This window comes from Astyanax mexicanus, chromosome 8 (assembly GCF_023375975.1).
Source record: "Astyanax mexicanus isolate ESR-SI-001 chromosome 8, AstMex3_surface, whole genome shotgun sequence".
Taxonomy (NCBI): domain Eukaryota; kingdom Metazoa; phylum Chordata; class Actinopteri; order Characiformes; family Acestrorhamphidae; genus Astyanax; species Astyanax mexicanus.
This window is the reverse complement of record NC_064415.1, coordinates 17,483,876-17,510,958: the sequence shown is the minus strand read 5'-3', so window position 1 is coordinate 17,510,958 and position 27,083 is coordinate 17,483,876. Positions and strand designations below refer to the sequence as shown.

At 37.3% G+C, this 27,083-nt stretch overlaps 1 protein-coding gene across 1 annotated transcript; it reads left to right on the top strand.

The window, feature by feature from the left end:
- The first annotated feature begins 1,756 nt into the window (after nt 1-1,756).
- On the top strand, nt 1,757-24,764 carry mmp14a (matrix metallopeptidase 14a (membrane-inserted)). Its single transcript, XM_007250218.4, has 10 exons — nt 1,757-2,357; nt 14,656-14,804; nt 16,205-16,327; nt 16,432-16,739; nt 17,665-17,826; nt 18,140-18,279; nt 19,512-19,650; nt 20,796-20,946; nt 21,155-21,270; nt 22,290-24,764. Exons 1-10 carry the CDS (start codon nt 2,274-2,276, stop codon nt 22,619-22,621), a joined length of 1,704 nt encoding a protein of 567 aa, XP_007250280.3. The 5' UTR covers nt 1,757-2,273; the 3' UTR covers nt 22,622-24,764.
- The last annotated feature ends 2,319 nt before the right edge of the window (nt 24,765-27,083 follow it).

The window sequence follows — 27,083 nt, the reverse complement described above, 5'->3', positions numbered from 1 at the left end:
AACTTTCATTCAAATTACTGAACAGATTGGACATATACTATGGTAAATGGTAAAAGTAAAAGTAATAAATAGTACCTAAGTTCATAAATACAACATCATTGGGGGGAGGCCTGTTTACTACTAGGATGATGCATTAATGTGTAAGTAATGAACACTGTATAAGTAATATAGATAAAATTAGATTTATGGGTCTTCAGCAGGAGTTTTTTTCCAGTTTTGATCTGCTTGTTATTGTCTTCCTTCCTTCCTGTTTCTGTTGGTGTGATTACAATATTTTTCACATTTTCAACCATCCTTTTCAAGTGTTCTATGTTTTGTTTGAAAAAAGAAAATTCAATAAAATGTTAATCATAAAAAATTGTAATGTAACAAAATTAGCCACATGTTCACATAATGATTGATTTTCAACCTTTTTCGCTTTTCAACCGCGTTAAACTCCCAAACCTACAAACCAGTAAAAGCTGGTGCTGAGCTGGACTGTTCAGCAGGTATATGTAACACACCGCCTTAAACACTAGGGGGCGCCGCTGTAGTGCGCTGGACACGCGCTCTTTTTAAAACCTCGTAACATCAGTTTGTGTAAAAGTTACAAACGAATAAATAAATATACGGTGGTTATACGGTGGATAATATACATGCACGTCTATAAACTCTTTAATAATTACAATTTAGACTGAGCCGCCTGCAAACATAATACAACAAAATGTATTTCAAACAACTGCAGTACATTAGGGAAAACACTTTTTGGCCATTGTCATGCATTTTCAGATGTTTTAAAATTATGAATTAATTTCACCTATACCTATTTTTCATATTCATGTTGGGAAGCATTTGGAAGCTTTCCCAAATATTAAAAGAAAGATTAATCTGCATTCATTTTTCTATCGTCTAATGCACTGAAACAGTGGTTGATTTAATATTGATTAATATTTTTTTATATTGTTTATATGAAACCTTACATTAAATTTGTACACTTGGTTGTATTTTGCTCTTATAGCTTGTACTGTGTTCTTGCTATTATTATATATATTTATATATATAGTGCCAGTCAAAAGTTATGACACACCTTTTCTGCACTGTAACTTTCTAACTGTAAAACATATGGAGTTATTTAGTGAACAAAAAAAAAGTGTTAAACAAACCAGAATAGGTTTTATATTTTAGATTCTTCGTAGTAGGAACCTCTTGCTTAGATGACAGCTTTGCACATCTTGGCTGGATTTTCTGCTTTATGAGTTTTAGTTTTTTTCACCTGGAAAGGCTTTCAGTTATCAGCTGTGCTGAACTCATCCAGAGTTAATTACATTAATTTCTTACCTCTTAATGTGTTTGAGAGCATCAGTTGTAAAGTTGTAAAGAGTAGAGTTGGTATACAGTGAATAATCCTGTTTGAGTCATGTTCTAATTAATATTATGGCAAGAACAACTCAATTAATTAAAGAAATACTTTAAAAAATACTTTAAGTCATCCACAAATGCAGTGGCAAAAAAGAAATCAAACGTTATGATCTTATCAGTACCTAGGAAAGGAAGGCCAAGTGTGTGCGTGTATTTTTTTTAATTAAGGACAAATGCATTTAGGCTACTTTCACACATTTTCATGTATTAATACATTAATTTGATATACATGTATTTTCCATATGGGTGTTTGGAGGCTGCTGGACTGAAACCCGCCCTCTTGTGGGTTCAGATGATGCTCTCTGGATGGAGGGGGCAGTCTGTTTGTCCAGGGGGAGGGGAAAGTACTTTTTTTCTTTGCCTCTCTCCCTCGTTTTCCGCACTGTTGGGAAGAAGAGCAAGCTCAACCACGTCTGCAGCTTTTTTACACAGAGAGATCGGCAGCAGAGAGGACAAAGGGAAAAGTGCAGACAAGATGAGACACGGAGAACTGTAGAGCAGTTCCTCACACAGCGTGTTTCCACCCAGCTCTGCTGCTCTCTGACACCTTTCTTCCTCCAACTTTCTACCTGAGTCTAACTAACTTTTGCACAGAACCCTGTCCAGCCTAGATAAGTGTTTTTTTATATATGTGGTGAACGTTGTTTAAGTGCTGTATTCTCAGCTTTTGGCAATTTTTTGTTACAATTTGCACAGTTTTTGGTTTGTTTTTTGGGACCAAAAATATTTTTCAGGCACTTTTCAGGATTCCCCCCCTTCTGCTGGAATGATTTGACTCTGGAAAGAAGCCAGAAGTAGCACCAGCAGGAAGAAGAAGAAAAAGAAGTAGTTTTTTTGAGTTTTCCTTGTGTGTTTGTTTTTGGAGGCTTGCAGCAATGTTAAGGCCGGCTGTGCTGTGGCTGCTGACCACCATCCTCCTGGCTGAGGGAACAAACGGCGAGAAAGAAGTCAGAGCAGAGGTTAGTGCACTACTTTCAATTGGACACAATTAGATAAGAACTATCACACATCAGTAGCTCTGCTTTAGAAGTGTGTGTGTTTTTGTGCTCATCAGTTTTGTGTTGGCCAAATGTCTTTATGGTGGAATTTAAATATTATATTTTGGAAATTATGGGGACATTTGTTTGGTCCCCACTAAGGCAAACACTTTACAAATTCAAAACAAATCAAAAAAGTTGATTAAAACTTAATATTATTAATCAATTTGTATTTTGTATTTGTATAACCTACTTAAATGCTTTATTACATAGGTTACTGCTTAACATTACTGTATTTAAACTGCATGGAGAGTCTTTATAAGTAATAAATGCTGTTCCCCAAAACAGGCCTGAGGCATTCACAAAATTGTGAAATACAGGAAAAGCATATGTGTGAGTAAGTGGCAACATATGTCTTAGTCAGCTGTATGTTCTTGCATATAAGTATGTGCATATTTGTGTGTATATATGTATATATATATATATATATATATATATATATATATATATATATATATATATATGTGTGTCTTTTATACTTGAAAACAGGACTAAGTGTAGTTAACAGAGTACATCTGCAGTTATAACAAGGTAGATAGATAGATAGATAGATAGATAGATAGATAGATAGATAGATAGATAGATAGATAGATAGATGCTTTAAAAGTGGACACTGACAGAATCTGTGCTCAGCCAATAGTCATCTTGCTGTGTCATTTATATAGTAATAGAAAACACAGAACTGCTTAAAACCTACAGATTCAGCAACTTGCTCCAGCAAAGAAAAGCACTTTCGCCATGGTTAATGTATATGATCTTTCCTGTCTGTTTTGCTTTTTTTTATTCCCTGAGTGTTTTGAGCTAAAGGTTAAACCAAAGGGTTTATAGGCAAGTCCACTTGGCAGCCATCTTTGCAAAAAAAACGGGCAGTTATACCTACTAAAACAAAACCAGCCTCCTATCTGCTTGATTGGAAAGAGACCAAAACACTCTAAACTAAAGGTCTAGTTACCATTTGAAACATATTTAACATCACTGATAAAATCTGACAAAAGCCTCATCAATAGTTTGTACTATTTTATTCCATAAAGCACAAAAATATGTTTTTTTGGCTTGGTATGGCTACTGGGCTTGTGCAGATCTCCACATCTAGGAGGGACTTCCTCACTAGCATACTGACCATCTTGCACTCGCAGTGTAAGAAGCAAGCTGATTGGCTCTTTTTGTTGAAGGGCGGGACTTTATCCTTGATCAGATGCTGGGATGTGTATTCTCCCAAGCCATATTGCATAAAATAATAACAAATTACAGTATGCCCGGGTGAGTGATTGCTGATGCCTTCAAGCCCCCAACAGTGATCTAACAGGTTTAGTTTCTGGACCTGTTGGCGGAAGTTGGTGCTTCAGCTAGCTACAATATAATAAAAGTGCAGGTTAGAAACTGAGGAGAAACTGAAGATGGAGTTTTACATATATGCCATTTTGTTCTGTATGGTATTGCATCATTTTTAGTATGACTAAACGTGTTTTGGATCGTAGACAGAATCATCATGTGTTCCTCCTGATGAAAGATCGTATATAACCCCAATCGGTTGTGTACCAAACCACAACCGATATAAGATTCACAAGACTTTGTAGGGTGAATCTAATAAGTTCACATCCTCTTCAAACAAACAAATATACCAAGTAATGTTACTGAAGAGAAGTGCACCTCCTTCGGCTACTTCCATTTGCATAAGGCCAGTTTCTCAGACAGAGATTAGGTCTAGAGCTGAACTAAATTACACAGACTTTAAGGATTCAACTTCGAAGATCCTTTTTTAGCCGTGCACCAGTCTGTGCCTGGGAAATCAGGCCTGACAGTAATAAAGCGTCTCAAGCTGACATCATCTCACAACATTACACACAACCTGTGATCAAGCAGCTAATGTCTGCCCCAGAGATGACTGTCTGTAAGAGTCATACTGCAATTGGGAGAACAAAGAAAGAATGAAAGAAAGAAAGAAAGAAAGAATGAAAGAGAAGAAGGAAGGATGGAAGAAGGAAAATGTAGCGCGTTCAGGTGAATTTTTGAGGATTTGACTCCAAAAAATAAATTTAAGTAACATAAAGCCTCACAGAAAAGACTGCGTTTGAATTCTGACTGCATGAGCTTCTCTTTATTAAGCTCCTCCTCTTTCCATCCTTCACATTTCTAAACCACTGCGAACAGCAGCCAAGGCTAAGGATGGAAAATTCAGCCCTACTGGCATACACTCGCTCCTTCAGGTTTTCACAGACGGTAACAGCCTCTCCGACTGTCACGCGGGAGTCATGTGATCTGAGAGAAAGGTCACACCCGAAGTCAAACCCCAGACACGAAAGCACATATGCTCTCTCCTGGCCCTAAATCTTGTCAGGATAAAAGCTGCATATAGAAAATTGACTATGAGTTCCAGTAATAACCACAGAAATCCTGTGCTTATTGTTGTGTAAAGATGCACAATGATATCAGAAACATGCTGATAGCATATCAGTATTGGCAGATCATTGCTTATTGCTTATCAGGCAGATAATAATATTTGACAGATGTTTTAAACAGATATATTGTAATGCTCTGTACTATATATTTAAGCATTAGAGAATACACTAAGGGTCAGTTTCCCAAACAGGAATTAGGCCAAATCGTTTAATATAGTATCCTTCTAATAGAACGTTTCTATCTAAAATGCCGTGTACTCCAAGACTAGGCTTAATCCCAGTCTTGGAAACTGCCAATGTGTCTTCAAAGGTTCTCAAAATGCATTTAGAATTTTAAAGAATTATAAAACCCCATGTGCATTAAGCTGTGGAAAAATAAAAAAGCTATACTATCTGGATGAGTTGATGAGAGTTGGGGATGTAGTGAGGTCTTAATCCTGACCTCCTTAAATATCTTGCTGCCAAATACTATTAAATCCTTACAGCAGTGCTTTAAAATGGAGGACATCGTCTTTATTGACCAACAAAAGCTGGGTACATTATTTTTTTAGCATCCAAACTGGTCCTAGAGGCTCACTGCCAAACAAAGATCAGAGTATTAGCCTAACAGTACTTTAATAATGACCGGATATACAAGTCTTTCCTTCTGACTTATGTTTACCAGTTAAATTGTGCAATTTAGCTCCAAGCAGCTTCTCTATTCTTACTTTGTTTTTATTTAGGAACAGTCTTCTTGTTTTTCTTTTTGACAGAATGTCTAGAGTTCCACTTCAAACTTTAAGCAATCCCAAGATACAACTGTATAGACTTGCTGCTGTTGTTACAGGTGCAGTTGTTGAGATTTTCTAAGGAAAAAAAAACTGCAGACCTTATGGAAAACAGCTGGAAGATTCTCTCCCCGTGTCCTTCTTTTTCTCTGTCTCCTCCACTGCCAGCAGCCCACAGAAAGATGATGTATTTATTCCAAGTAGTATCACAGATGTTGTAACTGTACTAGATTCCTCTCTAAAGCTCTGTTGGGATTGGACTGGTTTATCGGAGGGACGTCTGTAATAGAAATTGTGCATTCCTTCCCTGTGCTAAAAAACACCTAAGAATAAGCCAGTTTAGATTTAGACCCATCTGAATAGGCTGCTGTTTTTTAGTCTTTATGTACAGTGAAGAGGCTGCTAGTGTGTACAATTGTCATGAAGTGCTTAAACACTGGCATCATTTTGCTGTCACGAAAATCCTTGTATCTTCAAAACTGCAATTTACAGGATCTTACATTTTAGTGTAAAAAAAATCTGTTTTCCAAATAGTTTTGCAGCATTTCTTTTGGTTAATGCCATCAGAAATATATATGGATAATGCCAATCCTTATCAATAAAAATGCCAGCCTAAATGCACCCAGTATGGATTTGAAATAGATATAAACACTCAAAATAAAAACACAGATCTAAACATTTAGTTGACTTCGGGAGGAAATCTAAGTCACATTTGAGCCACATATTATAGCAGTGTAAACATGTCCGTCTCTCCAAGACTCATTCAACAACCAAATCTTCCACCAGTACAACTGTAACATTAGTAGTAATTGTCATGCAACCAGTGGATTTGCATTTTCTGTCCCACATAGCAGTCAGATTTGAGCCTGACTAACCAGAGATGCATTTGTCTACCAAGTGTAAATACACGTGACTAAAATATTATCATGATCTAATTCAGATAGTAGTCGGAAGTGACCAGGTGTTTTGTGCTCTGGCCTTTGCTTGTGACTCCCATTCCCATCACACATGTATATTAGTTAATCTGTCCCTGGATTTACTTTTAAAACATGTGCAGTCACTTTATTCAGTGTCTTAACAAGTGGTTTATAAATGTTGCTGTAAGCACATCACAGCTCTTTTCTTCTGAGCAGGATAGTGATCAAGCCGTTGGCATGATTGGGTCGTCAGGTGTGTGTGAGTGTAAATAGGTCAGTAATGTGTGCTGCCACGCGCCCAGGCTCTGTGAGACCGAGACTCAGGCTCTGATGACCACAATTCTCTGTTTTTTCCGCTGGCACAAACCTGAAGGGAACAACTGAGTCAGTCTGTCTCCCTCCAGTTCAAACTAAGCACACTTCTCCTTCGCCTCCCACATTTCTCTCTTTCTTTCTAACCCTCTGCTTTATCTTTGGCCTTCCATCTCTTTCAGGCTTTGTTCTTCTTATCTGCACAAGGTTCTGGCTTCGTTTTCCATCAACCCCCCTTTCCCTCGTCATACATCCATACCAAGCACTAAACTGCCTAAAGGAAGAAAATCAGATCAGCTCTGAAAACCACAAAGGCTGTTTGAGGCTGGAAATTCTTACAGCAAATACTGCAAGTCCATCGTCACTTTGTTATGCTTAAGACCAAGTTCTGTTGGACCATTTCTGCATCATGCGGTCAGAAGGGACAATTCCAAGATGTTGCAACAGTGCAAAACATGGTCTCTTCTTCTAAAAAACAAAGTGCTCCAAACACACAGCTGTTTATTCTCTGTAAAATAGTGATTCATCCTCGCATCTCAGAAATCTCAGAACTGAAGAAAGCAGAAGGAGGTCTTGATGTCAGCTTTCTTGCAGGAAGCAGATGTTTACCTCACTGGCACATCAGTAGTTGAGGTCATAGCATATGGTTATGCTTAGAGTCAAGGGATTCTAGCATTTACAGTATTCTTACTCCTTTAGTTAAAAGCAAACTAGCTCTCTATCTGAAGGAGACATATTATGTAGCTTTTTTAATTATTTAATCATTAGTAATAACTATTTGCTAGCAATTGGTCTACTTTTGCAATATATCCAAATGTTTGCGGGCAGCACCTTTAATTAATTAATAAAGCATAAAACATTTAGCAAATGTTTGCAAACTGTGGGCTACACAAATATGATGTCCTCCAGAATTTGATTTATTGATCTGTAGATCTGTGTGGATGGTGCTCCATCCAATGCTTTTAGAGAAGAGTTTGGTAATCAGAGGAGATATGGAGTGATGGTCATCCAACATCTTGACCAAACTAATGCTCTTGTTGCTAAATGCAATCAAATCCTCACAGCAATGCTCCAAAATATAAAGTAAAACGCATTTGTTGAACAGCACAGAAAGTTACTCCAACAAAAGCAGGATGTAAATTGATCATAAAGTTTTAACTCAGAGGACTAAACATGGTCCAAGGTGCTCATAGCAAGGCAATGTGAATTATGTGAGTTTGATGGGACATTAGATTTCTGAAGTTTTGTGGGTATTTAACTTTCCTGGCAGTACTTATTGTTTACATACATCGGCTTGATACCATATAATTTTAGACCTTCTCTGAAGGCCAATAAGAATCTGTGCAAAAACTTTAGTTAGTTAGTAATAGAGCTAATAATTTGTAAATCTATATTGTTAGGTAGTCTAGTCTTACTAGTCCATTGTAGGTTTAAGTTATTTACTACTTTTTCTTGAATTAATTTCAGTAAGAAAGACAAACCCATGTAATGTATCATGCTCTGATCTGAGTGCAGCACCTAAATAGCAAACCCAGCCATAAATAAAGGCTGCCTAGACTGACTGAGGCTCAATAAAGGCTACCTGTCTGTGCAGGGCAGTCGCTGACACACTGACCACACAGTGATTCGCTCTTTTGCAGCCGGTGGAGCCGGCGAGGGCTTCTAAATAGAACCTTTGACGCACACCGCTGGGAGTTACTCAGGCCTGATGCATGCTGGGAGTGCTGGCTGGAGAAACGGGAGACCTGAAGCTTTTCTGAGCCTGAGCAGAGCAAGATAGAGGGATTTTGAGAAAAAGAATGGATTTGAAGGATATAAGAGACACCTGGAAAGGAAGGGGAAGCCAAAATAAAGGAAGAGAGAGAAAGACATAGAAGGACAAGTGAGGAATGGAAGGAAGGAGACAGAGGAAACAGTTGGAGTGGAGAAGGAGGGAGCAGGATGCAAGTCAACATGGAAGAAAATAAAATGGACAAAGAAAAGAAGGATGAAGAGCAGGAAAGGGAGATGAGAAAGGGGAAAAAAGAATACAGAGCATAAGGAGGAAACTTATTCAACCCTCTGAACTGGAAGAGTGTTTTCCCAGCATAGGGAGAGTGACCACAGTGCAGCCTCGACACACACAGAGAGCAGTCAGAGAGAGGGAGAGGGAGGTAGGGAGAGAGGGAGCGAAAAAGAAAGAAAAACGAAATGAACACTGCAGCATAGTACAGTACTCTGCATTCACTGTAAACACAACACCATCCATAAAAGATTTTCCCAACGGAGAAGTTCAAATATCACCAGCATAGTGTGTGCATTGATACGGCCTTTACTAATCTTCACAAGAGGGGAAGTTCTGAACTCTGATTGACCGTGCTTTCTAACCAAAATGTACATTCAGTGTGTTGACATACATACGTATATATGTGTGTGGGGCCTCTTGCATTAAATATAGATGTGATTTCTTATCAGAGTTGCTTATTAGATGCCGCTGGTCATACTCACTACCACCTGCTGCTCTGTCCACTGTGGGGGGTAATGCCTTCTATGACGTATCGCCATCAGTGAGTGAAAAACCACAAAAATGTAGATGCAAGGTTTTAGTGTGCCATTGGCAATAAACATACCAGCTCACATTTTCCAAAGTCTGTATTGATACACAAAGTTACAAAAAACATTGTGCTGTTTATGGAACAATATTTTAATATGATTATACATGTTGATCGTTACCCATAGTCTTCTGCGGAAAATTTTGAACAATCAAACTGTTTGACCCCCAAATTAAAGCAATTAGTCAAAATGTGTTTTGGGATATTTGTTTATTTTGTTAGCTTTAGGCTACTTGATCATCACATTAGCCTTGTAGCTTTGACCAAGGCTAAAACTGGAGAAGCAAACACTGAACACCAAACATGTCTTAAACCTTTAAAATTAGATTTCTGGCTAAAGCTGTCCTGTGGAGCATTTTCTCTTAACAGACACTTGTCTTGTCTATTGCTTTCCCCACAGCAATAATTTATATGCATGTAAGAGAGACGTAGCAGTGTTCTTCAACATTACACATAATGTAACTCAACATAACTAGGTGTGTGCAGGGTGGTTTTGAATCAAGATTGGTTGGCACATGATTTATTAACATTTAATAATGCATACTTCATATAGTACCATTAAAAATTTGGACATGTAAAAAATATTTCTGCACTACAGATTAAAATAAGTCATCCAAAAGTATGTTTTATATTTTAGATTCTTCAAACTAGGCACCACTTACTTAGATGACAGCTTTGCACATCTTGGGATTTTCTCAGTCAGCTATATGAGGTAGAGTCACCTGAAACAGCTTTCAGTTAACAGCTGTGCTGAACTCGTCAAGAGTTAATTACTTGAATGTCTTGCCTCTTAATGTGTTTGAGAGCATTAGCTGTAAAAAGGTAATGTAAATTGTAAAGAGTTAATGTTGATATACAGTGAAGTTTTAAGAATTTTAAGAATTTAGAAGGTATCCTTCAGTGCAGTTGCAAAGATTATCAAAAACGGTATGATGAAACAGGCACTCATCAGGACCGCCACTGAAAAGAAAGAGTTACCAGCCTCAAAAAACAGTTAACAGCACAAAGTTAACAACACTTAAATGCTTCACAGAGTATTCTGGTGTGTTCCACACTTTACTACATGATACAAATTACTACATGATTCCTTATGTGTTCATTTATAGTCAAAACAAACAAACAAAAAAAACATTGAATTAGAAGGTGTGTCCAAAACTTTTCAAGCTACTATATATGCATACCCTGGTCACAACAGAATAATAAAAAAAAAAATTATTAAGTAGACATATGACTAACATAAAGATTTTTTTTTTATGCAGCCGTCTAACTCCCCCTCACTTTGCCAACCACTGCTTAATAAGAGCAACATTGCTCAGCGGAACAGTCGTTTATTGCTAATTGCAGTTGTTTATTACAGCCTTCCATAGCTGTGGTAAAAGGACTGGACCACTCTAAGTGTCTGGTGGTTTATTCTTTGTCATAACTCATAAGACAAACCAGTAACAGAGCACTTTTATTCTTCATGAGTCAGTTTATAATGCTTCTGAAAGTGCTTATGCAGACCTCTTTAAGCGTTGATTACTTGAGGAGATTTGGGCTGACGTTTTTTGTGTGTGTCCTCAATGTTTGAGCCAAATGAAGCAGTTGAGCTCATGACTGTCTTAACCTCCTGGACGTCTCCTCTGGTAATGTTTGTCTTTAGGCCCACCACTCCCTTACGCAGTATATTCCACAAATATCCCTGCTTCATGCAAGGACTTGAGTATGGGATCCTTTTCAGAGAGCTGCAGTAGCCCAGGGATAAAATACAAAGAGAAACCAGTTTCACTGACACACTGATGTTATCTGAGTGTGTCCCCAGTGAACCCTCAACAGCTTTTATCCCCCCTGTGGGAACAGGGTGGGGATATAGGGAAAGGAAAGAAAGAAAAAGAGAGAGAGAGAAAGAGAGAGTAAGGAAAAGAGCGAGAGCAGTCGTGAGGTTTGGGGTCTGAAGGATTACTGAAGAATTCTTTGTAATTTCTCGGACTGAGTTTGTGGTCAGAATGGAGACAGAGGCTGTCTGAACCATAAACTGGAGTGTCCACACATGCCATCCTACTCACAGACACACACACACTCCCACACACACATCCGTTTGCTTGCTAATGGAAATTCTGCTGTAAAGCATCACACTCTCGTCACAGCCATTTGCCAAGAAAAGAGAAGCGACCTTGATGTGACAAAGGATTTACAGACTTTGTTTTAGAGTTTGGAGCTCTTGGAGTTTGGCCAAAGTTAAGGAGGAATTTCATGAATTGTTTAGAATTTCTGGATAATAGCATTTTTATAATGTAAACTAATGCAATTAGGAGAGGTTTTCTATGACATGCTGTCTCTTCTGTCCAGGTAATTAAGGCTTTTTATTAGTCTACTTCTATTAGTCATAAAAGGCATTATCACCCACACTGGACAGCATGGAGAGTAGTAATGCTTTTGACAGCCAGTGTCTGGCTAGAATTGTCCATGTGGACAGACAAGCAACTCTGGGACATAAACTAGTTTTGTCACCACTAGGGGTGGGCGATATGGCTCTAAAATAATATCACAATATTTTATGGTATTTTCACGATAACAATACTTTTGCCGATTTGACAAAACACTGAATTAGAAAAATTATTTAGAATTGTATTATTGCATGCAATATGATATGGCTAACTGAGATCTTAAAAAAAAAAGAATTTTATCAGATTTGTAACAGAAGTCAATGATTCAGAATGTAATGATAATAATAATAATAATATTGCACTCCAAATATCTCCATATATCCAGGATTAAAGTTGTATAATCTGTCTATAGTAGATATATAATGGGAAATGAGAACAGTGTAAATTTTTTCTTTGCTAAAAACAGCAAAAAAGTAGTCCTCTGTTGCAATAATTAGGGGTGGGTCATATGGCATGATATTTCAGGGTATAATATCATTCACAATATTCAACATTTTTGGTGATATTATCACGTACGATACGATATGGCACACCCCTAGTCACCACCACTGTAAACTAATTTCAGTCCCAGAAGGTTGTCTAAAATAAGGATAAAACTTCAAAATCTGAAAAATTCTCCATCCAGGCCCAGTGACAGCGCAGTGTGTCTTTATGGTGTAATGTTTCTACAGCAGGATGCTGACATTGACCAGACCTCTTCAGTTTTGGAGACACATTTACTAAAGCTGTTTTAGTTTGGTGAAAAGAACACAATGCTGAAAGGAACCATAATCAGGGGTACAGATAGAGTAGCTCGATTAGAGGACTTCCTCAGTTTAATGACATAAATCTGTGTGTGTGTGTGTGTGTGTGTGTGTGTGTGTGTGTGTCATAAGCATGTGTGTGTTTGAGTTAAGAGCTTTATTTAGCTTTCCTTTCAGTGAAATCTATAAGTCATCCCTTATTTCACGCACAAATAAAGGATGTTTATGGGGATGTGATACTTTGAAGCTACAGAGACAGACTGGCCAGAAGTTGTAATTACATTTTATGTGTTTTGTTCTGTTAGTTTCTTTGTTCCTCCTTCCCCCCTCTTTCTTTTTTCCTCTCTTTCTTTTTCTCTCCCTCTCTCTTTCTGTCTCTTTCTTTTGCTGTGTGTAGGAATGTGTATTTTTGTAAGGCTGTACTTGCTAACACAGGCAGTTTCAGGTACAGAGTCAGCATGGCGTCACTCTACACAAACTCAGAGCACCACCTACACACCTTCAAGCTCAATGAAGCCCACACACAAACAGAAGGAAGAACACACACACATATATGGGTTGGTCTAGGGTCAAAAGAAGACACACATCCAGTAATTTAAGCTCATACATAAACGATTTGGACAAAAGTATTGGGACACCTGTTCATTTATTGTTCCTTCTAAAATCAAGGATAATAAAAAAAACTTGTTGAAGTAACTGTCTCCAAAGTCCAGGAAAGGCTTTATATTAGATTTTGGAGCATTGCTGTGAGTATTTGATTGCATTTAACCACATAAGCATGTGAGGACAGGATGTAGGGTTATATCTTTGACCCAGTGACAGTATAAACACACAATACATAATTCTAAAACTCTCCATGATAAAGGCCTGGATTTACATTTCCCTTGTAAGAAAACATGGATCTGTCAAAGTATCAAGATATTATTTTTTTCATTACTATAGCGATTTTAAAAACAGAGCATTGATTATTCTTTATTAGTTCACAAGTGTAACAATTGGTGTCAGAAAGTAGTTAATAATAGTAGTAAATCAGGTGACTATATACTTCATTATATAATGTCTATATAGTTCACTAAAAAATAACTAATCTATATACAGCTCTGGACAAAAAAAAAAAAAATCTTTGATTTTTCCAAATTAAACCCTCTGGAATATAGTCAAGAGGAAGATGCATGGTCACATGCCATCAAACCAAGCTGAAATGCTTGAAATTTATCCAAATCAGTGTGTAAGACTGGTGGAGGACAACATGCCAAGATCCATAAACCAGGTTTATTTCACCAAATATTGATTTCTGAACTTAAAACTTTATGAATATGAACTGGTTTTCTTTGCATTATTTGAGGTCTGAAAGCTATGCGTCTTTTTTGTTATTTCAGCCATTTCTCATTTTCTGCAACTAAATGCTCTAAATGACAACATTTTTATTTCTAATTTGGGAGAAATGTTGTCCGTAGTTTATAAAATAAAACAACAATGTTAATTTTATTCAAACATATACCTATAAATAGCAAAATCAGAGAAACTGATTCAGTAACTGAAGGGCTCTCTTATTTTTTTTTACAGAGCTGTAGTTTACAAAGAAAGTAGCTGTATTTAGCAAAAAACAAATGTGCTCCTCTGTGTTTTTTTCAATAGCATCTCATTAATTGGGCAGTGGTGGATCAGTGGTTTGATAACAGGGTTGTGGGTTCAGTTCCTGACGCTTTTAGGCCCTTGACGAAGCCCTCAACCCTTGCTATTCCCTGGTGTTAGAGCATACACTGCCTACTGACCACTGGATCTACGTTTTGTATTTGTGTGTTTTTAGTGAGTAAATTCATACAGATGAGTGTGTAACTTCTGTTGTTGAGTTTTTCCTATTGCACAGAACTGTCTGGCTGGCAGTTTTGTCGTTTTTATATATATACTTCAGACAGTTTGAGGTGTTGATGAATCAGATGAGGAGGACCAAGAAAACCATATATGGGCAGACAGCAAGTTGTGAGCTAATTATATTTGAGGACTATGTTATTACATGACGTCTTATTTAAGTCTCTTCCTCTTTTCCATCTCTTTTTCTCAGGCTTGGCTACAGCAGTATGGTTACCTCCCTCCGGGCGATGTCCGAGCGCAGGCCATCCGCTCCCCGAAGTCCATTACCTCTGCTATCTCAGCCATGCAGAAGTTCTATGGCCTCACCGTCACAGGAACTATGGACCCCGCCACACTTAAGTGAGTCTTAAGTCAGCCAATCACAGAAACACATACCAATGGTTTAGTTCCAGTGCAATCAATGAGGGAAATGAATGCCATTTCCACAAAGCAATACACTTCAGAGATGATACACTATAATAATAATAATAATATTCATCATTGTTTGAACATATAATAATACTACATGTAGACAAACAGCTCATTTAATCATCTTTCCCTAAGCCGATCTAAAAATACAAACAACTTCCTCACACAGACAAAACAGGAAGCCAGAGGGCAGCAGTAAAACCTATGGTTTCAGAACTCATTAACCAAAAACACACCCACACACATACTCTATAAATGGACAAAAGTATTGAGATATCTGCACCTTCAATGTTTTTTTCAACATCAAGGGTGTTAAAAAAATTATCATTTTGTTGGAGTAACTGGCTTTACTGTCCAGAATAGGCTATTAGTAAGGTCAGGATAGAGCTGGCAGTACATCAATATCTTCTCATATTGTGATACATTTTCTTATAGTATTGACATTATGCTTTAATAAGCACATTGAGAATATCATCAGTGCTGAACGAACACTGACCCAACACAATATTTTCTTACATAAATTGTGTAATTGTGTAATACAAAAATGTATTATGTATTGGACAATATTTGAATAGCACAATATCATAATATGCCACTGCTGATGCATTTTGTCCCTGACAAAGCACAATAAATACTTTGTATTATCTTTAAATAGTGTAAAATAGTATTTTTATCGTATCACCCTGCCCATGCATAGCATGTGATTATGTACACCAGGGGCAGTGGCTATAATGTTCAAATTGATATCAGAATTATATTGTAGCGACCAAAATTAAGAAATATATCATGATAAGCATTTTAGCCATATCATTCAGCACTAGGTGATAATGATGGGGATGTGTCCACCTCATCCCCAAGTTATGCCATCCCAAAAGTACTGTTCATCATGGAGCTTCATCATTCCAGAGAAAGAAAAAACACATTAATTGTCAGAATTGGAACAAGTAATTAATAACTCAAGTCCTTTTGGAGCATTTTATTGGTCTGTTTATCAAAAAACTGTGATAGTATATCACAATATTATACCAAAAAACACATTCATTTATGTTTTAATAATAAACAAATGACAATTGCACTCTTTGTAGTATTGCACTGTATTGATTGAAATTGATTATGTTGCTTGTTTATTTAATTACAATGTTTATGCGTTTTTTTTATTAAATTGTACAAATGTTAATGCAAGAAGGTGAATAATTTAGCAATTTTGCAAACTTGCATAAAATTGTTTCTAATTTATTAATATTTATGCTATTTGCCCAGCCCTTTTATGTAGTTCACTTATTGAGACAAATGAATGAATGGCTTGTATAAACATGCTCCTGTGTTGGCAGGGCCATGCAGCGGCCGCGCTGTGGAGTTCCAGATAAGTTTGGCTCAGAGCTGAAGAGCAATCTCAGGAGGAAACGCTACGTAGTTCAAGGGCTAAAATGGGAAAAGAGAGAGATCACATTCAGGTAGGAGATTTTTTTAAAGCAACAAATAATGGCATAGCATTTTCAAAACACAGTATGTCTTTTTATTGATTTTTTATTTGATGTTTTTCTGTCTTGTTTCTCAGTATTCAGAACTACACTCCTAAAGTGGGCGAGCGTGCCACTCAGGAGGCCATCCGTCGGGCATTTAAGGTGTGGGAAGCAGCCATCCCTCTGACTTTCCGGGAAATTCCATTCAACCAAATCAGAGACAGGCCTGAGAAGTTTGCAGACATCATGCTGTCCTTCGCTGAGGGTTTTCATGGGGACAGTACGCCGTTTGATGGGGAGGGCGGATTCTTGGCCCACGCCTACTTCCCTGGTCAGGGGATCGGAGGGGACACGCACTTCGATGGTGCCGAGCCGTGGACCACTAGCAACGTCGATCTAGGAGGTAAAAGTGTGGGAGATGAGGAGAAGCTGCATTATTGAGATGGTAATAGAACCAGATGCCACCAGACATTTTTAATTTTCTGGGTGATAATAGAACCATAGAGTTATATATGTTATATAGAGAGATATATAATATGTTTATAGGGCAACAAGTCATGTTTGTTTATCTGTTACTGTAGTCATGTGGAAGATGCTTGTTAGGACATAAGACACAGTATATGTCCAAAGGTTTATGGACACTAGGCCTTGTTTGGATTATAAATTGTGTCAAAAACCATTGCAATAAACAGTATTGTCATGTTAAGATCATCTTATTCCACTAATTGAATGATTATAAATACATAATAATGCAGTTATGCTTATAGGTATCAGTTATATGAATGAACTCTTGATTTTGAAGTTTATTCATGCATTTGAATTGGAATATAACAGATGTTTAAGAATATTAAATAAAGTTTAAATAAAATAATGAACACTGTTTTTAAATAAGAAATTATTGTGACAGGTTTAATGTGCAACGCTTCTAATGAGTGTGTTCAGCTGTAGAAGTATTGAAGTATTGCCAATAAAATAGGACTATCTTGTAGAGATAGTGAAGACAGATCACGCAAACAAAGAAATTATAAACGATTCAAAATGTTAATACCCTTGATTTTAGAGGAAACTGGGAATAAACATTTGTCCCAATACTTTTCTTTTTATTTTGTAATATATTCATATTTATGATTAGTAATTGAGCGCAGCGGTTTAGTGTAGGTTAATAAACAAATTACTAGGTAGGTTGTCTCCACTCTATGTACAATTTTCAGAATTCTATTTGAAATATTACAGGTTTCTCTTGTTCCATCTCTCTCTCTGTCTCTCTCTTTCTCTCTCTCTCTCACACATTACCTTTTCTAACCCACCTTCCTCTTTCCCCCTCTCAGGTAATGATGTGTTTCTGGTTGCGGTGCATGAATTGGGTCATGCTCTGGGTCTGGAGCACTCTGGCGACCCTTCAGCCATCATGGCTCCGTTCTACCAGTGGATGGACACTGAGAACTTTGTGCTGCCCGACGACGACAGGCGTGGAATTCAACAGATTTACGGTAGGTCTGCTTCTCTTATGGCCCCACCACTGTTGCCTTAATTCGCAGCTGTGCTTAGCAGGAGTAAACAAAGAAGCATTCTTTCTGCTTCCAGGCCATCAGTACTGTTGATAGTAAAAGCTCTGATTCTGTGTTATTGCTTGTGCTAAGAAAAATGAAGATGTGAAGTAGGAAATGTCAGCTGTGTTTAATGTACATATAATGTACATATACAATTTATTGGCTTCCATTGAGGAGTTTTGGGATGAGATAAAATATGTCCCCATGATTTCAAAGAAAAATCATGTAAGAATAAGGGTTTATCCACCTGTAGGTGCCGGATCAGGAGAGGTGCCCAAGCCCCCCGCCCCACGGCCCACGCGCAGACCTGACCGGCCGTCATTTGGACCTGATATCTGTGAAGGACACTTTGACACCATCGCCATGCTGCGTGGAGAGATGTTTGTCTTTAAGGTAAACTGAGATTGAGAGCTTTTTGCTTTTTTTTTGAGTCTATAGCATTCCAGCACTGACCAGATGTTGTTAGCAGTGTTGATTTGGCCTGAACCTGGGTCACATCTGGCACTTACTTGTGGCCCACATACCTCATATGGTGCCCCAAAAGAGGACCAGCAAATAGAGCTGTAAAAATAATAATATTAATAAAAACATACTAGTAGATATTTTTAGATGTTAGATATTAGTAGATGATTGTCAGAATTAAAACATTATAGGTACTATAGGTAATATAGCTGTAGGTTACTCCTGTGAGAGGCTACCTTTAACTACTATTGTTACTGCCACAAGATCTATTTTAAAGTTTCCAGCAATTACATTTGGCCCAGTTACGGTTCGTCACCATTTGGTAAGTGTTTCACAGGCTGTGGTCTGGGCTGTATCTCTGATGTTATTTATAAAGAAGTATAATCTAAAAACAGCAGTTTTCTTGGAACACTGAAACTGACTTATTTACTAATAGCAGAAATGGTCATCAACTAGTTTAATTTTTGTACTTTTCTGGGTATTTCCAAGTGGAAATGTTTGTAACCCCAAAATTGGCCAGCACTCACCAGAGATCCGCATTTCTTTCCTTCTTTTCTTTTTATATATTAGAATAGCTGAATTAGTTTGCATTGTTTTTTGTAAGTGCCAAAAAAAACAACCACAATACACAATAAGCCTACAAAGCAAGATAATACAAAAATAATAAAATCATATTTAGATGTACTAAGTTTTTTTGTTATCTACATTCAACTCATTTATACTTTTAAAAAACATATTTCTTACCTTGATCCTATGTATTTTTCTCACCAACTGTTGAGTTGGTAAATTTCAAGTATAGTAAGAAGTTCTAATGCATTTCTATAGTAAACTATCTTAGTTTAACTCCTACTAATTTTAGGTGTTTTAACTATGTTAAATATGTCTGCTTATTTATGAATGTAACAGTACTTTAAATTAAATGCTACTTTATATTTTAGGCTACTTTACACACTAATTATACAATTGTTGTACTGATACAGGATATTAGATTGTTCACTGTTTAATGTATAAAAATTGGGGTGCATTTTTGCATATTTTCACAGTTTGACACCATTTATATTTTAAAACTGGCTATATATATGTGTGTGTATGTGTATATATGTATGTATGTATGTATATTTATTCTAAATGAATTAATCAGTCTTTCTGTCTCTGTCCTGTAGGAGAAGTGGTTCTGGCGAATGCGGGATGGTAAGCCTCAGCAGGGATACCCCATGCCCATCGGACACTTCTGGAAGGGCCTGCCACCCTCCATCAATGCTGCCTATGAGCGTGCTGATGGCAAATTTGTCTTCTTCAAAGGTACATCTTTATTTCATATAATTTGACATATTCAGTGTGTTTAGTAGATAAACCTATATGTCACAAACATTAAACTTTGTTTAAAGTTAATTGCAGGTCATTTTGAAGAATTTCTATTGGTGCATTTATCAAGTCATTTTAGGGCAAAGGACAGCTTATGTGTTCAAATTATGTAGTAAACTAAAAATCCACAATTTTTTTTTTTTATTATTGGACATTGACAATATATTTTGAGTAAGGGAAAATTTCTCTGTACAGCACAGAGTTTTCAATTCTTGTCCTAAGGGCAACATATCCTACACATTTATTGCTTTCCTTTCTCCCAGATTAACGAACACGATTCAACTGATAAGTTCATTAACAACCATTTCAGAGTAGCAGTTAGTGTGTTAAAGCAGGATGAACACTTAAATGTGCAGGACAGAATGCATTCAGGACTATGACTGACAAACAATAGTAGAGCAGTAACATCAACATGGTGTTTGACCCCATAAGAACACTCCTGGCTAAATATTGGGGATCATGGTAAAGTGTGTTGCCATTACTGAGGTTTCTACACATCATATGGCATTTTCCCAACTATAGGCTGTTTGCTCTGGTCCAAATCAGTAACTGAGTTTATAAAATTGGTCCTTTCACACAAGCAAAACTCCAAGTGCACCAACATGTGTTACTAAACCATGTAAGAACGTTGTCTCTGCTTATTGGTTAGACATGTGTAGCTGTAGTAATTACCTGGTCACATAGTGTACAAGTTCTTACTAAAAACAATCCACTCCAGAGTTTGTTTTGGACAAGACAGAGACCACCTTTTCTTAAGGGTCATGGTGCACTTGTTTTGGTTTGCACTGGATTCCAAGAAAATCACCACCAAAGCTGAAAAAAGACAGTAAAAATGAGTCCAGTCTAACTAGATTAAAAAGTGCAGGTTCCCAACCTTCCCAAAAGTTCCCAACCTTAACAAATCCAGGCACTGATGGTCCTGTGATCTGGCTGCTAATGTAACTAACAGAGTGTAAATGGAAAATATTAGCTGTAGTCTCTAGTATAAACAGTAGACTGACAGTATATACAATATAAACATGGCATGTGTTCCTAAAAAATGTCCAATAAATAAACCCTGTTTCTCTGTCACAACTCCATAGGTGATAAGTACTGGGTGTTCAGCGAGGCCACTATGGATCAGGGATATCCTAAAACCTTTAAGGAGCTGGGAACAGGCCTTCCTAAAGACAGGCTGGACGCTGCCCTCTACTACACCCCCACTGGAAACACGTACTTCTTCAGAGGCAACAAGTGAGTGATCTGCACTCGCACTAAGAAAGTGGCATCATGTCTGAGGGGTCTGAGGAAGCTTGTGGCTGTATTTTTTTCTGTATTGAGTTTCTGTGAAAGAATGTTGGTTTGTCTTCTGTTTATCTTATTTATATCTGATTTTGTCATTTTTTATCCTCACTTCTTTAAATCCTCTGTATCTGATTCCTCTTTTCTGTCGTGCTTGCAGATATTATCGCTTCAACGAGAACTCCCGCTCTGTGGACTCTGACTACCCCAAACCCATCAGCAAGTGGCAGGGGGTGCCTGACAATGTAAAGGGAGCCATTATGAGCGACGATGGAGGTAAAAGAGCAGGGGGCATTGGGGGGGTCAAACCTCAGTTTCTAATGCCTTGAGGGGGTATAGGAAGGATATGACTAGATTTAATGGTGTTTTAGTTAGGACCGGAGGTTCTGATTCAGCAGAGTACTTCCTGCCAATGTGTGTAACTGTCTGCGTGCATGTTTGTTCTTGAGTGTGTGGTCATTAATGCTTGTCTGGGCCAGAATTTCCCATGATGATGTAAAATATACTTATGTAGTTTTTGCAGAAGTGTAGATTTCATTTGAAATACAGTTTTTTTCCACAGATATGTTTTACTTCCGTTCATCCCCCCACAGTTAGGCAGGAGTTTGAGTATATTTTGTCACATTTGAACAAAACCCCACTGAGAAAATGAGTTTCCAAAGCTGTTGATAACTCTCTAACTTTCCTTTTAAACACATAGAAGATACATTTTTGTTATAGAAATTATAATTTTTTTATAATGTATCATTTTATAGAACACATAGAAGATAAATTTGAACATGTAAAAGGTACATTTTTATTATAGAAATGTGAGAACTTTATTAAATTAGGAACTTTCAATCTGTAAAGAGGTTCTTCACATTCACAGATCTCTTTTACATACATGTTTTTTTGGAAAACCAAACAGCAATGTTCACACAGCAGGTAAAAGTGACTGAAATCTGAAAAATATACTGTATATGTAACATACATACATTACACAGTAGTCCTCAAGAGGTGCTCAGTTTCTCAAATGTGCAGTTAATTAATCAGTGAATCAGTGCTTTTCTTTCAATCATTATGTATCTTTTTTGGGACACAGTGTACTGCCTTTCTTCAAAATAAATAATAATAATAAAAATGCAACACTGTAGTCACCTATTAGGTAGTTAAGTTATAGTTGGCATCAGTACCAGTACTCTTCTGGTATCTAAATCGAAAGAGAAAAAGTGGTACAGTATTGGTGCATCCCTATATTATATCGTATATGTCATTTAGCCGTATATCTAATTTTCTTCTCTTCTTCCAATCTCTAGCCTACACCTACTTCTACAAAGCCAACAAATACTGGAAGTTCAACAACCAGCAGACCAGGGTGGAGGCAGGCTACCCCAAGTCTGTTCTCACTGCCTGGATGGGCTGTGAAGAAGAGGAACCTAAGAAGAGGGCCGGCACTGACGAGGAGGTGATCATCATCGAGGTGGACGAGACGTCAGGGGGCTTTGCTGGAGGGGCGGCAGCCATAGTGATCCCTCTCTTCCTGTTGGCCTGTGTGCTCATTACCCTGGGAGCGCTGCTGTTCTTCCGCAGATACGGAACCCCACGACGCCTCATCTACTGCCAGCGCTCCCTACTGGACAAGGTTTAGAGACGGAGGGATGGGAACACGAATAAGGAAGACTGCAATCGGTGATATTTTGACAAGTAAAAACAAATTCAGTGTATTCATTATATCTGCTATTTCTCAAAAATGAGATTGTTGTAAGAGAATTATAATATTATTTTTATATCAGATTAGTATTATAGATATGTTTACGTATTGTAGGTCACTATATCTGGTACTGGTAGCCACAATATATTGCGAACTGAATTCAAATACAGAGAGTTAGCTCGAATAATCTTATAATATTCCTACAACAACCTCAATATCACCACACATACTGACTACACTGAAGCTGTTTTCACTTACCCAAGGTACAGTTTTGCAGTGAAAGGATGTAGAAGGTATGAAAGAAAAGGGGTGGAAAGAAATGGTGGAGATGGATGGAGATGAGGACTTGAGTTTGAGATTGTTTACAGAACCACAGAGATGAGAAAAGAAAGGAGGGAACAATGATAGAAAAGGGAACAATGCATATTGTCTCAGTAGTTACATGTACAGCTCTGCCGATATGAATACCCCCATGAAGGAGAGAGAGCGAACCAGAGGAGGAGAGGGAGCATCCCACTCCCTTACTTTTATTCCCCCTTTTTTATATTAAATGAAAATAAAGCACTTTTCTATTTGTCCTTCTCTCCCTCTTCCTCTCTTATACTCTCTCTCTCCCAAATTCAACGACTCCAGCCACAGTGCTGCATGATTGATGTGTTTTTTTGTTTGTTTGTTTTTTATTTTTCATCTCATCTTTGGGTTTACCTCTTAAATTCAGAAGAGCTCCACAATTTCCCTTCAGAAACATACTCTTCCTTCCGCAGTGCCTTTCTCCTCTGGGGTAACCCCAGTGCCTACATTTACAAAGAAATTTGGGACCAAAATTGAGCCCCCATTTTCTGTAGATGTTCATGCATTTGCCTCGAAATACCATGAGCCTTCTAAATATATATTTTGTGTCAAAAGGAATCAACTTTTAGTTTTAGAAAGTATGTAGACAAATGCCTTTAACCAGTGCCTTCCCAGATTACGAGCAGCACAATGAGCGTGCTAACATGCACTTTACTGTCAAATATGGATCTTCAGTGGTTATGGTTTATAACAGAACACATTACAGAGTTCCCTATATTGCAGCAATGATTAAATTAAGCTTTTTTAAATGAGTATCCACTCTATCCAGTATGCATGCATGTACACAATGAGAAAACCAAAAGAAATTAGAGTAAGTGTATACATGTGCTGAAAAATCCAATTTCTAGGCCTTAATCTGCCCAAATTGGAGCATGACATTTATGACCACTTAAATAATTCAGATAACTGCAATCATTCAGTTCTAATTGGATATTTAGTACAAGTAAATACAATAAATGGTTGATAACTGTTTAATAAAGAGTTTTGTTAAAACTTTAGAGCGACATCTCCGGAAGTTTGCTGGTTAAAATTATTATTATGTAAAACCAGCAACTTTTATGTATGCAAATACACTTAGAGTGTAGAATGGACATTTACAGTTTTAATCACATTAAGGAATTTAATTTAATATAATATCAGTAGTCCTGCCCACAGACTTTTATTGATATGGCGTGGTGTTCCAGTCTTCCATCTAAAGGTCAAGGGTGTTATCCACTACACTCTACAACTCTATACCAACCACCAAAGAAAGAACTGTACTCAGGTTTCTGGTTTTAAAATATAATAATAGATGTTTTATGAAATTCTTCTAAGATTCCTTTTTGCCACAAAATTAACTTAATGGAAAATTGCTTTTTAATGATTACAGTCTATGTCAACCTTAGAGTATGTGAAGGGTTGAAGATGAGAGGGTCATTGGTTAAGGGTAGGAGCATGGCTCAGCTCCGGAGGAGAGGCACATCTACATTTACACCAACAGAGCAGAGCTGGCTTGCAGGTACAACTCCAGATATTAATGTTATAAAGAGTTTGTTAACATGTACTAATGTTATTAATGATTGATATTGTTGTTATTATAACTATGATTATTGTTATTATTGTTCTCCACATGTAGTTTTTTTTATTTTTTTTTTTTATTCGTTGTCATTTTTTAAGTCCTGCTGGACAGAGGCAGAATGTGACTGGTATCAAAATGTTTCCCAGTTTTTGTTTTATTTTGTTTTTTTTTTATGTAAAAAATTTAAAAGTCAGGTTATTCAACACGCTCTCACAAAGAATTAGTGTGAATGATAAAAAAGCAGTGAGTCTGAAACTATGTCCTCTTCACTATTACCTGTATGCTGATATCCAGATCACTGTATAGTAGTGGACAGGGTTTGGATAGCAAAGCTTAATTCGGTTTGTAATTGGGTGCATTTTATTAGTATCTAAAAATATGACAATATGACAAATATTATGTATTGTAAAATGTCTTTTTGAATATTTTTACAATATATCTCCCAGCCCTACTTTAAACCAAACAGTGTGATGAATTATGGGTATTCTTTGTTCAGTAGGGTCACTGTACATAAAGTATACAGTATCACAGTGCATTGTTGGATTTGTTAAGGTGCACTAAAATTTAGCACTATGTTTGTGGACTCCACTATAGAATAGAGGAATCCCTAAAGTATATAGTGAGCAGGGCACAGTTTCAGATACAGCTCAGAACTAGGAAGAGGATCTTATATACAAAAGCCATACATTTGTGATCTCATTGGTCTTGTTGTATTGGGGTGGTTCTTTGTGGGAATCTGTTTGCTTCTGTTGGGAAGAGCGAACACTTTGGAATGGAATAAACCTGATTCTGGAAAAAAAAAAAAATGGTGCTATGGATTTTCTTGAGTACACACATATCCACATGGAAGTGCAATTATTGTAGTCTTAAACAATGATAATGATAATAATATTTATAATGATAATGGTATATTGTAAATGTAAGGGAATGAATGTGATTTGCTTGTTTAATGATTTTTTTGTATTTCAGGAATGAACAATAAAATAAAAGTGTTTTGTGGAAACACTTGTGTTATTTACTCGTTGTTCCAGTGGTTTGGCAACCTTCATGTGTGTTTCTCCTCCTATTCTTGGCTTCAAAGTGGTAGCAGGAATGCTAATTGTGCTAAAATAGCTGTGTGTGTGTGTGTGTGTGCTTCATGTTGTTTTCCACATGTTCCAGCAAAGAACAGAATGAGACGAGGCAGTCTGTGGTTTTTCAGAAAGGTTGCGCATTTGATGGATCATGTGAGTGTTTGTGTGTGTGAGTGTGTGTGTGTGTGTGTGTTCAGGCTCTGTGAAGACAGACATGCAGCAACTCTCAACTGTGCTTTGGAAAAAACAGAGGGAATGTACTGGAAGTACTTTTGCTCCACAAGACTCCCTAAACTGTCTTTTCAAACTGCTCCACATTTCACTTGTGGCTATTCTTCCCTTTTCATCCCTCCAACCTCTCCCCCCCTCTCTCTCTTTCCCCCCTTTTCTCTCTCTCTGCTCTCCCCTCTCTCTCTCTCTCATTCTTTCTTTTCCTCTCTCTTGTTTCTCTTCTTGCAGCAAACTTGTGCTCTTTTATTGGACTCTTAACTGAAACCACTCCTTCCCTCACCACAAATATCTATCTGTTTTTCCTCTCTTTCTCCTTCCTGCCCTCCCTTAAGGATCCCCACCCCCTCTCTCTCCTCTCACTCTCTCTCCCTCCCTCCTCCACTTACCCTCTATTCCTCTCCCTTTTTCTCTCTTCTCCTTCCCCCCTTACCTCCATCTGTTGATTTACTTTACTCTGTCTCTTAGTGTCTTTCTCTTTCTCTCTGTCTCTCTCTCTCACTTTGTTGACTTGTGAAGTTTTATACATTTTACAATCCAGTTCAGTTCATTTTTATCTGTGTAGTGATTATGCTTTTACAGCTTAATTATTATTTACACAATTTAATAAAATTTTATTTAAATGTTTACTTATGTGTCCGTCTGTCTATCTGCTGTAGCCTATTAGCTACATCAGATATGAATCTGAAACACACTGTGTTGCCAAAAGTATCCGTTTACCTTGCGTTTGGAGCTACTTGACCATGGAAGTCTGAAGGCCACAATAAATTTGGTGACCTCTGTGCTCTGTCATTTACATTTATGTAGTGAGTAGGGTTGCAACGGTATGAGATTTTCATGGTATGATAACCGTCTCAGAAAATACCGCGGTATCACGGTTATCACGGTATCACAGTTTGTTACATATATTATTAAACTGACCCTTAAAGAAATTACAACAAAGGTTTTTTGTTCAATTAACTATTTATTGTAGAAACCTGGAACAACTATATAGATAATGTCTCCTTAAAAAAAAAATAAACTGTACACCATTAGGTGAAGGAAACCAGGTTTTTCCACTACTCTTAAGGTCATTAAGGGTGTATATAATTATATATATATATATATATATATATATATATATATACACACACACACACACACACGTGTCGCACATTACATGTCCTCTAAGAAGTAAAGATCCTGTGTT

Coding starts and splice junctions, on each gene's coding strand:
- mmp14a (XM_007250218.4), top strand. CDS start 2,274: ATGTTAAGGCCGGCTGTGCTGTGGCTGCTGACCACCATCCTCCTGGCT. Junction 2,358..14,655: donor AGAAAGAAGTCAGAGCAGAG/GTTAGTGCACTA, acceptor TCTTTTTCTCAG/GCTTGGCTACAGCAGTATGG. Junction 17,827..18,139: donor TGGAATTCAACAGATTTACG/GTAGGTCTGCTT, acceptor ATCCACCTGTAG/GTGCCGGATCAGGAGAGGTG.